We start from the raw sequence: 12,793 nt of genomic DNA on the forward strand, positions 1-12,793 counted from the left end.
CTCACCTTGACGACAGTGACGAGCCCGTCGTTGCTGTTGGGATCGGTGAGGATGCTGAAGCGGCCCGTCGGGTCTCCCCCCGTCAGCCGGTACATGGCGTTCCACGCCGGCGTGTGCGGCTGGTCCTTGTCCGTCACCGTCAGGTTGGCTACGATCACATCCATCCTGTTCTCCGGTACCTCCCCGTAGAACTGCAAAAACCATGGCAACACTTCGCCTCATCTGGAGGAGCGTGCAGGAGCCACACCGGGCTGAACACCCATCACAGCAGGGCAGCCCATCTCTCTTCACTGGAGCTCTGACAATTTATCTAATGAAGTTTACCTGAGGCCACCCACAGAACCAAAGGCTCGATTGCCATGTCAGCTTTTGCCTTTTGGTCAAAAGCAGAACATTGTATGTAAGGGATATATATTCTGCACGTATTTTGATTCTGCCTGCCAGTATGGTATTTAAAAAGTAATAAATATTTACTGTCTGCGAATATAATGAGAGAAACAGAGAACGGTTATAAATATGCACATCCTTCAGTAACTCCTATGCTGTACTTACAGTCATGGCAGTGAACTCTGGAGGATTGTCATTGACATCTGTCACAGCGATGACAGCAGTTGCTGTGTTTGAAAGACCATATGTTGGGTTTCCTTCCATGTCCGTAGCTTGAATTATTAATGTATATTGTTGTACTTTCTAAAACACAAAGTGACAACATAAATTTTAGACAAAACTAACATTACCATAGGACAGCAGGTGTTCCCAAAATTGCACTCTGTTAAGCAATGGAGCCTATCACACAGTTTACTCCAGTTAGCATCACCCAAAATGACAGGAGCAAAGTTTGTGCCACAGGAATACAGCAGCAGGTTGCTCATACTGAACTACATACTGAACTACTGTTTGACTTTCTTCAAAGACCATCAAGGTAAGGACAGGCTGATTGCTTCCTACCCTAATAAATCAATCCACTTTAGACAGTTAACGCATGATCACAGGTTTAATAATGCTTTTCAAATGGCAAAAAGAGAGCCAGAGTGCATTTTATACTAAAACAGGGAAAGTCCTCAAAAGCATTTGAGAGCACTGAGCCAAGGTAGGTTTGTCGGCCAAATGGCCACAACTGCCAAGGTTTTGTTTCAGCCAAGCCCGAGTATAAAACTGCTGCTGCAACTTCTTGTGATCTCTATGGAAACCAAAGATGTCGAGGCCAACAGAGACGAGTAAGGGCACTGGGAGAAAGGGGGAGGGAAGCACCGAACGGGCTATTTCCATAAATGTTAAACTCCCTGGCCGAGGATGGCAGCCATGGGCCCCTCTCCCCCCACTGCTGCTAACGGCCCTTGAGCCGGGCACTCGCTCCCCCCTCACCACTGGAGTGGGGCCAGGGTCCCTGAGCACAGAAACGCCCGGCAGAGACCTGACCTCAGCCTGGTGAGCTGCTTAAAACAACATCGACAAGGTTCTATTAAAAAAAGAAAAAAACAAAGAAAATCATAAAGATGTTTTCCGAATAGAATTGCTGAAAAGTTTATTTTTACTGATTGCTCTCAAATATTGTGCATGCTCCTTCATTTACCAGCTCACTGTCCTTGCTTGGAGAGAAGTGCTACCATTCAGTTCTTCCCAAAAGAAAGGACACAAACATAGGGAGCTGCTATTACTTTGAAACAGCACTTTCACAAATGGTTTACTAACACTGGCAAAAACCTTCTGGCAAAATAAAAAATATTTCAAGAAGAGTCTATTTTTATGTTTTGGGGTTTTTTTTCCACTCAGTACTTTATTTTCTTTGTCTAAAGAGTGGGGTATATGACGGATCATTTCTCATGGAAACAATTTATAGAATCATGAAACATGCTGAGTTGGAACGGACCCATCAGGATTAGAGTTCAATTCCTGACCCGAAGCAGGACACCCCTAGAATCACATCATTTACAAAAAAGGAATTACAGGTATTGATACAAAAAATGAGCAAGGATAATTCCACTGATAGTATTTAGCTTTCTTTCAAACTTTGGCCAGACAGTACGACAGACAGGAGAGGTTTAACAGTTTGCACATTTCCAAGCAGCAACTATGAGTCATAGATTAGAAAGTTTTTAAAATAAGCTGTATGGATCTTTATCTGCCACTGAAGATAACTATTTATGCTCATGCCCTCTTTCACACAGGAACCCTTACAAGATATCCATGTGTACTGCTATATATGCATCCCACAATTCTTTAAAAAAGCAAGACTAGTATTAAGTCTACAGAAATGCGGAATATATGTTTAATAATGCATATATATATATTTATACATACATATATATGTAAATTCTGGCTTGGAAAATATACTTGCAAACTGACCTTCAAAAGACATCCTAAAGGCTTCCTTCATGACACCAGTAAGAGTAGCAGTCATGAGGGAATCAAAGAAATGCTTTTACCACTTTCATCCAGGAAAAAATAATAGTTTACTTACTGTGAAGCAATAAAATCTAAAGCAGTATTGAAGCAAATCACACTGCCATATGATTGTATGTTATTGAAACAGCAGGTGCTTCTGATTCATCTGGGTCTTAACACATTGATCCCAAGAAGCAAATTTCATTAAGGAAACTCCATTATTATTACACAGAGACTCAGCTTCCTTACAATCATCTTACTTAATTCCAAAAGAACGGGCACACTAAAAACTTCCCCAGAAAGTGCCCCAAAAGACAGCATATCAGTGCTTTTGTTTAGTTTCCTTGTTTTTTTTTCCCTCTTCCCAGCACTCACATAAAGTAGATCAACTGCTGAGAGTGAAATTTCAGAAATCAACAAGCACACAAATTTCTAAGCATGGGGAAATTGGGGGAGGTGGGTCTCCTCCTTTCACTGTGGTTTGAGAGGCAGCCAGGAATAAGCAGTGGAACATGTGTCAGCAGCCTGCACAGACACTTAGCAGCAACACGTCCAAAAGCGAACTGGCAGCTTCAAGAAAGAACGCAGACCTCATCAGTTCACATCTTTCCACTTCAACACAGGCCAAATAAAAGAGCACTTCACTGAATTAACCTCACGTGAGGCAGGAATGTCAGTGTGTAAATTTAAGTACCCTGCCTGACTTCTTCAGCACCTCCAGCAGTAAGGCAGATGTTTTAATGCTGAAGTGAATTCCACAGCAATAACGGAAGAAATAAGAGCAGCTGGATCTCATGAAACAGCATCTTTTGAGATAACAAATGAAAGATTTCTTCTGCCTTAAGCTGAGTTTCCTTACCTAAGCAAATCTCCTCCTGTGCATGTTAGCACAGATAATGCATTGTGCATGTTAATCTAAAATACCAGCAGATGAGGAGTGCTATCAGAGGAACCACTTTTTTTTTTTTTAAATGCCTACAACACTTATTCTCCCATAAAAAATGTGTCACATTATTTAAGAATTTAAAATTCTGTCTAGTACTTTATGACTTTAATTAGAGCTTTATAAAGAGAGACAAGATGTGTAGAAAAGAGTGAAAAGGCAGAAGCAGGCAGACCAGCTGGGGTGTATGGACCACAAGGCACACCCCAGCCCACTGTCAGAAGATGATTCAGCTTTAGCTCTCTCGACTCCCAGACATTTTAATTTGATTGACTTCCAAAAATGACTCAGGAAATAGAGGAAGCAAAGCTTGGGAAGGAAACCATTTTATCTCATATTAATCTAATTTAATATTTGAATGATTTAACGTTAATCATTAATATCCAACATGTTCAAGAAATGTTTATATATACCCATTTGGGTATCAGCAGAGTGATCCATCATGAAAACTGATGATGAATGACAAAGCTTTCTCAACTGTTAATATGAGGGTCTAAGTTCCACAGGCAGCTGGTTTCTTCCAAGTTAAATCCCTCCAGTATGGCTAGTCACCAAATGATAAAACCTCAAGAATTATTGCTATGTCCTTCTGAAAGTTCATCTGTCAAAGATGACCAGGGGATTTTAAAAACAAGGGCAAAGCTGCCCATCATTCTTTTAATTTAATAGGGCAATACTGTAAAGTTCAGGGTTTTCCTTTGCTCAAATCCCTTCTCTTCAAAACCAACTTAAATAGAATGAATGTTAATAAAACCTCAAAAATTAATTGCAATATCTAACAGTCTGTTTAGCTTTTCAAATCCTCTGATTGCCCCTTTCAGACTGAAATGCATCAGAATATTAATAACAAATGCAGAACTTCAGAAAGCATTTTTATTCTCCATTTTAAATAACTATAAACAAGCAGCTAAAAGATGAACATCAAATCCAGTACTTTGGATTTAATGAGCTAAAATGAGGTTAGTAATACAGAAGTTGAAACAAGATGTATTCAAAAGAGATTTGTTTAGATTTTATAGCTTGTTTATAAAATAATGCTTATCTCTTGTGAAGTTTTCAAGTGGTTTAAAAGCACAGTTAGTGTCACAGATTTGGAATTGGGAGGGAAATATTTTTATTCCCAACCTCACAGATGGGTGCATCAGAGCAGAGGATCTGGCACACTCCTCCTCCAGTGGTGGGCACAGTGAGGAACTGTCTAGACAGGCTGGACCTTGCTCAGCACATAGCAGTGAATTACTGACAGATTATTTCTTTTTATCATTATTATCATTATTACACTGCTCTGCTTTACTGTGTACCTGTTTATTAAGAGTAAACAGGCTTATGGGACAAGATCTCTTCCATAACCCCACATAGGCAAGAGTATGGAATATGTAGGTCCAATTTTCATCCCCAACATCATTTTCTCTCTAAGTACTCGGGGACTAGGACACTGACCAGTGTCAACAGGGTGAAGAAAGGGAGTAGTTTACAACTGAGGAGGGGGAGAAGTATTTCACAGCATCATGAAATTGTTTGGACTAGAAGTGACCTTAAAGATCCTCTAGTTGCAGATACCCAGCCCTGGGTAGGGACACCTCCAACTACACCAGGTTGCTCAGAACGCCATCCAACCTAGCCTTGAACATTTCCAGGGATGGGGCATCCACAGCTTCTCTGGGAAACTTGTTCCCATGTTGTATCACCCTCACAGTGAAGAATTTCTTCCTTTTATCTGATCTAAATGTACCTGCTTTCAGTTTACAATCATCTCCCCTTGTCCTCTCTCTGTATGCCCTTATTAAAAACCCCTCTGCAGGCTCTCCCGTAGGCTGCATTCAGGTACTGGATGGCAGCAATAAGGTCTCCCCAGAACCTCCTCTTTTCCAGGCTAAACAGCCCCTTCTTCACAGGAGAGGTGCTCCAGCCTTCTGATGGTCTTCACATCCCCCCTCTGGACTTGCTCCAGGCAGGTCCACATATTTCCTGTGCTGAGAACCCCAGATCTGGATGCAGCACTCCAGGCGGGGTCTCCCAGGAGTAGAACAGAGGAGGAGAATTACCTCCCTTGACCTGCTGGCCACCATATTCTGATGCAGCCCTGGATATGACTGCCTGCAGGTGCACGTTGTCGGCTCTGGTCCAGCCTCTCACCCACCCACACCCCCAAACCCTGCATCTTCACAATATTAAGTGCAACCCAGGCCGTGGTATTAAGACCTGCCATACCTCTCTGTCAAGCCCAGCTGCTACAGTGATAATGTCGCCGGTTTCGTTGTTGATTGTGAACATGTTTGGAGAGGGGCTGCTCGGGGCCTGAGACAAGATTCTGTATCTCAGCATCCCATTCTGGGCGTTGGGATCATCGGCATCGATGGCAGTAACAGTCATCACGTAGGTTCCTAGCAGCAGGATAAATAATTGATGTTATATAAACAGTTTACACTCAGATTATACAAGATCACTTTACAAGCAGTGGTCAAAGCAAGTATTTCTTTTGGTAAAATCTGCACATTCCTTCTTTACTTAAAACAAACTGGCTAAACTCAAGACTCACCAACAAAGTAATTAAAATACATAAGAGGAGATAAAAATACTCTGTGTTTATAAAAGACTAGATTTGCTTATAACTGAAGAAGCTACATAAACAATGGAATCCTACAGTTCTGCCACAAATAACATTTCTGTAACAAGAGAACATCTCATGTTTAGATACTTATGTTATTAATTGGGCCAAAAGAAATATACTTATTGTTCAGAATTGGGGGACATAGTGATAGTGACTGAAAAATCAATATAAATAATACTCTTTCAAAAGTCTTTGAGATAGATCTCAAATGCCAAGTAAACACTGCAAAGTTAGAAAACACATTTCTGGTGCTAACCTTTCATTTTGCACTTCTGACAAATTAAGAAAGCGGTTTCAGCCATAGTACAAACTTTAGTCTGAGCTGATTAGAATTTTAATGAGATCTGAACAACACTTAGGTTTTCTCAAGAATTCAAATGACACTGATTTCAAATCCCAGTATTTGCAAAGCCTCTGGGAATCACAACTAGAACTGGATCTAGTGACATTTCGGAAGTCTCTTATACCCTGACCTGTCAACTGAATGAACATCAATGTCTATCATAAAAATAAATCTAAGAACTGTAATGTTATAATTAGGATTTTGAAAACCATGAACCAGAAGTCATATTCTTAAAGCGTCCCCTGGTTTTAGTTCATGTACATAGCAAATTTTGCCTTTTGGAAGTGGATTCCAGCGTGCTAAAAAGTGCATTAAAAACAAGGTGAAATAAGAAGATAAAATCTGAGATTTTGGTCATCACTCTAAAGACACCTTTCAAACTAGTACAAGGTCTGAAGGGACACCCTTCATAACACCTTCAAAATGATACAGTAAATATCATACTTCAAAATAATACCTCTGCCTCCCAAAAGCCCATGCATTACCTGGCTTTGATCCCTCAGGGACTGTCCCATTCCAAACCTGGTGTAAGAATTCAGGTCTATTGTCATTCATGTCAATGACATTAATAACAATGTCAATAGGATTTTCCACCTGGTTTCCATTTACATCCACTGCATGTGCTCTCAGCTGCAAAAATCATTGAAAGTATTAGAATTTTCACAATGTACAGGTGCAAATAGATATAATAATAATGACAGGAAGTTTCAGGCCAGACATTTTTCACTCAGTGTATTTTGTTATCTGTCACTACCCTCTCATATTGGCCTTTCAAATTTCCAAGTTGCTAATGGAACTGATGTTCAGACTTCCAAACTGTTCTAAGTTGCAGACTTCCTTCTTTGATTTGATGAAAATTATTTTTGATCATGTAATTTTGATTGCTACTAGCGCCTACTGCCATACAGAATTCCAGTTTCAATAATGACATTTAGAAAATATTCCCAAAAAATATGCAGATTTAAATGTAAATCTGTGTATTTAGACCAGAGCGTGGCTATTACTAGGGAAAAGAGCAACTTTCTCCTACAGTAGTCCTGCTGATGCCCACCATATACATATACACAGACATATCTTATAGCTACAAAAGCATTAGCAAGCAGCAAGATGGCATTATTAACTCACCACTCTGGAAATGACTCATATGAATGTAAATTCCTCAAAGTAAATCCTGAATTGCCAATGTCAAAAGCTCAGTTAAAATCTTATGGATGCCAGAGCTGTTGTTTGAGAGAGCCTTTCACCCACACCTTCCCTCCAGATGCCTCCTGCTGTGTCCTCCGTTTGGGAGAAGCACTCAAAGGGCTTCCCCAGAGCACAAGACAAGGAGTGTTTTAATCCATAGCAAGCTGGAAAACTCTCTCCAGGAGTTGGGTGATTTCAGCACGGCTTCCCAAAAGCACAGCAAACTTTAGGTCACAGCCCGCTCTCCCTCTCTTCCTTTAAACTTTCCTTTTCCACTGGTACTGGAATCTGTGGTCTACTTTGTCAATTTCTTTAGAGCAAAGAATATCATTTTCATAAGCTGACAGGACTAATTTACAATTCTATTAAAATGCTTAGATTTGCCCCTAAAATAAAAATTGGTACGTTATTCTTTCCATCCATTTCTCAAATCACAGCTGCTGCAATTCTAATAGCAGTCACATCCTAATTTAAGTTGCTGAATTAAAAATAAACTTTGGGAAAGTATACAATTCAGTGGAAGACTGTGATCAATGGCCTGTACTTAAAATATAAGCCACAGTATCCATATTTCAATCTTTTAAAATTACTTTATCTAAATACATTTAATCACTGTTTATGTATGTTAATGTATTTAAGCTGCTTAAATATAGTAAGAGTTAGCCTTATTAAATACAATAAATACAAATCTGCTACAAACTCTTCAAATCATATCTCATACAAAACTAAACGCTGGCTGCTCAAGTCATGTTTGAAGCAGATGTTCGTCTTCAATTTGATAATCTGATTTATGGTAAATTAAACTCTTACATGAAAAGAAGCAATCTGCTCCCGGTCTAAAGGCTTTGTCACAGACAGCTGTCCTGAGATGGGGTTGATGATGAAGATGCCTGTTGGAGGCTGGTCTGCTCCTGGGCCAGTCACACTGTACCGCAGCGAAAGGCTTTTATCACGATCGGACCTAATCTGTGTGTCAGAAGAGATGAAGTTTACATCAGCTACAAACGAGCCCAGGATGGGACTGCTGCTGAGACAAGCAGCAGCTCTATTTATTTCCTCCTTGCTCCTTAAGCTGTACTTGCAAAAATAATTATTCTGGAGTGGTACACAGTTGGTGTAAAGTCTGAAGTTTTCAACAGCACTCTTTGTAAGAAACTGGTTAAAGGATATTCAGAAATGTAAAATTATCCCTGTTTATTTCTCAGAATAAAAATTATTTGTGTTAAACAAAAACAAGCAAATACTTTTACCTTAAGCAGAGTTGTTTAGATCTTACGAGAAAACATATCCTATCATAAAATTACACATGAAATTACAAGTCTGGTTTGTGTCTCTCCCTTTCTCCTATACCTTCCCAGCCCAAAGCTACAGGCCAACTCTTTGGAAACTCACCACTTTTGCTTAAAGACTGGACTTGTTTCATCTTCCAAGGAAACAAATGAAGGGCAGTGCATCTGTGAGGAGCAGCTGAATCACCAGCACACACAGAGAACAGAGTGAAACTGTGTCCTATCAACTTGGGCTAATGCTCTGCCAAGTTCCAACAAATTCATCATGACCAGCCAGTACCATGGCTGGAAGCCAGCCCAGAAGAGGTGCTTGGCTCCTTGTGGTGACCTCTTCTGGGCAGCAGAGTCCTGTGGAACAGCTGCTGTCCTCCCCATCAGATCCCATTTCCTTTGGTCTCCTGGTGCACTCTGCTTTCTGCTCACTCCCACACTATTTCCCAGGCAGAGAACTCCTGTGCAGGAGACTGGAGAACCCCTTAACACACTTATCACCCAAAACAAGGTCATCTTCCACCAGTACAGATGCATAGGAACAAGTTAAACCCCAGGAAATTAGGTGCATGCCAGCGTGCAATGCAGAGGTAGCAACAAGAAACCAGCCCAAAAGACTCGGATAAATGTCTGGTCGATGAACAAGACATTATTCACACAAAATCTCTTCAAGAGCTCTCTGAGGGACACTGAAACCACACTTCTATTAACTTCCTTACCCTAACTAATTCCTGAGGAAAAGGTCCTTTGGAATTTTCTGGTAGGTTGATTGGAGGAATAACCCAGTCCCTCTTCTGCCTCTTCAGAGGGCTGCTGTGCTTGTGTTGTTGCCATGGAAATATGATTTCTTCAATTTTCCTTTGGTCCTTTCCCAGGTACAATATAAAATTAAGCACATGTTAGAAGGAGAATTACTAGCAGACATTATAAAGTAACTCAGGTACAATTACATAATTGACAGAAAGGCTGTCTTTTCTCTGTGCTCATCAAACTATTTTACTTGCATTCACAGTGCAGTTTGAAAATAACCAATATCATTTACAACTGTGCTGCAAAATTATAAGAACCCTTTTTTTCTTACTCAACCAGGAAGAGAAAGAAAGAGAATTATAAAGCATTTATAACATGGCACTACTGTGTAAACTATCTGGCACTTTCTGAGAAGTAGTTAATATTTTGCAGAATTTAATAGTATGCCTTTATGTATTTCTCATTAGCTAGAGCTTCAGTTCAGGTAATGTGCTACTGTACACTAAATTTAGATCTGGGTGTGCTATAATGTAATTTGAGTTCCAAGAGAAGTTTAATACATACTGGTAAGGAATGTCTCAAATATTTATGACCCTATTAAATCCCATAGAATTAATGCTGTAATTATTTTAAACCTATGTCAGCCATGATGGATGCAGTAGATGACCCACTTTACACACTGGGCATTAATCTCTGCTGGGTGTCAACATTCCCTTCCTATTCCCTTCTATATCTGCAGTCATTTCACCCTTTGGATGACAGCACACACAGCTAGCTGCTTAAGGTTGGAAACAGGGCGACAAAAACATTTTCCAAATCTTAAAAAAAAAAAAAAAATCATCTAAACGACTATGTCACATAGTATGTACAGATGTCCAACTGAAGGCCAGATTCTACAGGCTCTACATTCTGCTGATGGTAAAGGTACCTGAATAGTGTCTTTGGAATAAACAGGGCATGCTCTGGCACATTTAAGCATCTGCTCTTTTACTATGCTTCCATGAACAAAATGACAGTATTACCATTTTTAAAAACACGCCTTAGCAGATTTAACACAATCATCAAGTAAGCAAACAAATAACTGAGGATTACACAGCAGTGGTCTCCAGAGTGTTCTCTGGAAAAATGTATTGCATAACCACATTACCTATTTTAACACTACGCTTAAATCTTTAATGTGTACCTATTACAGGTATGTTAATCCATGAATAAATTTTGTTCTTTATCTGTAAACTAAGCACTTATCTTATACTAAGGAGAAGGCAAGAAACAGCAGGCAACAGGTAATATAACAGAACAAGGCAGACAACCTAATAGGCTTTTCTAAAGTAAATACACTGCTAATTGCATATTGCTATGTCTGATTTTTGTCACAGTACATGGTTTATCCTATGGCAGCTTCCAGCAGAGGGAGACTATCTTCCTTACCAAATAGTGCTGGAATCATGAATAATTTACAATCTCCAATTTGATTATGACGGGACAAGACAAAGCCAATATTCCCTGCCAGAAGTGCTTTCCGACTTACTGCTGTAAATCTACAGCTCCCATCTAATAAATGTGACTGATGCATTCTATCACAGATTTGTTTATTTTGCGGTTATATTTAACCGCTTGAATAAATACTATAATACTTTCAAGCAATTTAAAATAAAGAAATGGCTGTGTGAGACTTAAATTCAGGTATAAATCTCAAGCTATACAAATAAAAAGCTCAAACACAAAGAATCCTATATAGTTAAACAGGCATGTCTTTCCATGCCTTAGCAAAACTAGAGAATAAAGGACTATTGAAGCTCTTTCTAAAGCTCCAGCTTTGCATGCACTAGATGTCCATTAATAAGCTGGTTCATGGAGAGGTGCATGACAGGCAAAATTAAACCCCTATTTTTAGGCTCTCTTTGTGGAGACACATTTCTACAGGCTGCATTTAGCTCTTGTTTTACCTTTTCTGAAGCCCCTGTTAAGGCTGGTTCAGGGGTTAGCTTCACCCTCATTTGCCATTCTTGCTGGGTTTCCTTGTCTTGAGCAGACACGACAAACTCGGTGGGCTCCGCTGAAAGTTGAAAGCTTCGCTCTGCATAGACCACACCATCTTCACCTACTCTGAAATCTTCTGGCTCACTGCTACCAAAGTGTATTTTTTTGTTTCCATCACAGCTTCGAAACCCCACTGTAAAACAGACATAAAATGACAAACAAACAAAAAAAACATTTGAAAAAGCGGCCACCTTGAATTCACTGAGACATTAAAGGCACTAAGAACAAATTCAAAAGCAGAGATACTTAACTTCTTGCTGCTGTTATCACACACAATTATGAGTAAGGACTTGTACTTTACCAGTCAGTACATGCCAACGTGACAATGATATTCTTCTGTGGACTGCTTGGAAGAGATTTTAACCCTAGACAGGAACAGCGTCCCCCCTACAAATTTACCCCATCACCAGCAAGAAAACTTCCATGTCCTACAGTACATTTCAGTTGGTTGCCAGTCGATGGCTGTGGGGATTTGCTCCTCAAGCTTTGCAAAGATCCAGTCAAGCTGATTCATTGAAAACACTCAAACAATTTTGTTATGCTGCAACCACAACCCCAAACACAACTGTGCTTCCAGCACCTTCTCTGCAAAGGCAGTATGGCAGAAACCCTGAAGTATGTTAAAAATATTAAATTCTGTGCACACATCAGCCTGTGATTCAGGTGTGCCATCTCAGGAAGATTACCTATGAGCTCTGGGCCTGAGTTTCTTTGTCCCTCATTGACAAGATGAAAGAGCCAGTAAATACCTCACAGAGAAAACCTAAGTTAAAGAACTTGAGCTTTTGTTTGGGTTTTCGTATTTGTTTGGTTGGAGGGTTTTTTGTTGGTGGTTTTTTTTGTTTTTTTTTTTTTTTAAGCTGTATTATGTACCACACATGCCCCTTTATCTACTTAGGAATTATTTATTCTTATTTAATTCCCTCCCTCTTTCCTTTTGCTGTGTCTGAAGGACACAAAGTGGAACAAGAAGTCAGTAAAACTGAATGTAGAGATAATGTGTTGTGCACAAAACAGAACTGGTAACAGGTTACTGACTTCTCTACCCAATTCTTTTCACCACTACTTGTCTTCTGAGTTACTGCAAATAATAGTAAGTAAAAAAATGCAAGTGTCCTTTTATAACCAATGATTGCTCTTTAATGTTTCCCAAGCATTATGAAATATTTTGATTGTATGGGCAGTAGAAGTGCAAAATACCATTATGAAGGTTGTGTTGAAATCCACATAGTGAAGATGAAATGAGTCTTTATGCT

General features: G+C 39.7%; 1 protein-coding gene across 3 annotated transcripts in view; it reads right to left on the bottom strand.

Annotated features, from left to right (window-relative positions):
• CDH2 (cadherin 2) overlaps nucleotides 1-12,793 on the bottom strand; it is a 114,387-nt gene that overhangs the window by 26,396 nt on the left and 75,198 nt on the right. For all 3 annotated transcript variants that reach the window (XM_014874315.2, XM_088174327.1, XM_088174319.1), the window contains exons 3-9: nucleotides 11,444-11,670; nucleotides 9,467-9,613; nucleotides 8,278-8,433; nucleotides 6,768-6,912; nucleotides 5,540-5,712; nucleotides 553-690; nucleotides 6-191 (exon numbers count right to left, since the gene is read on the bottom strand). In XM_014874315.2, coding sequence (XP_014729801.2) covers nucleotides 6-191; nucleotides 553-690; nucleotides 5,540-5,712; nucleotides 6,768-6,912; nucleotides 8,278-8,433; nucleotides 9,467-9,613; nucleotides 11,444-11,670 — 1,172 coding nt within the window. The remainder of the gene's footprint in view (nucleotides 1-5; nucleotides 192-552; nucleotides 691-5,539; nucleotides 5,713-6,767; nucleotides 6,913-8,277; nucleotides 8,434-9,466; nucleotides 9,614-11,443; nucleotides 11,671-12,793) is intronic.

Source organism: Sturnus vulgaris, chromosome 1, assembly GCF_052056855.1.
Source record: "Sturnus vulgaris isolate bStuVul1 chromosome 1, bStuVul1.hap1, whole genome shotgun sequence".
In the NCBI taxonomy this organism is placed as follows: Eukaryota; Metazoa; Chordata; class Aves; order Passeriformes; family Sturnidae; genus Sturnus; species Sturnus vulgaris.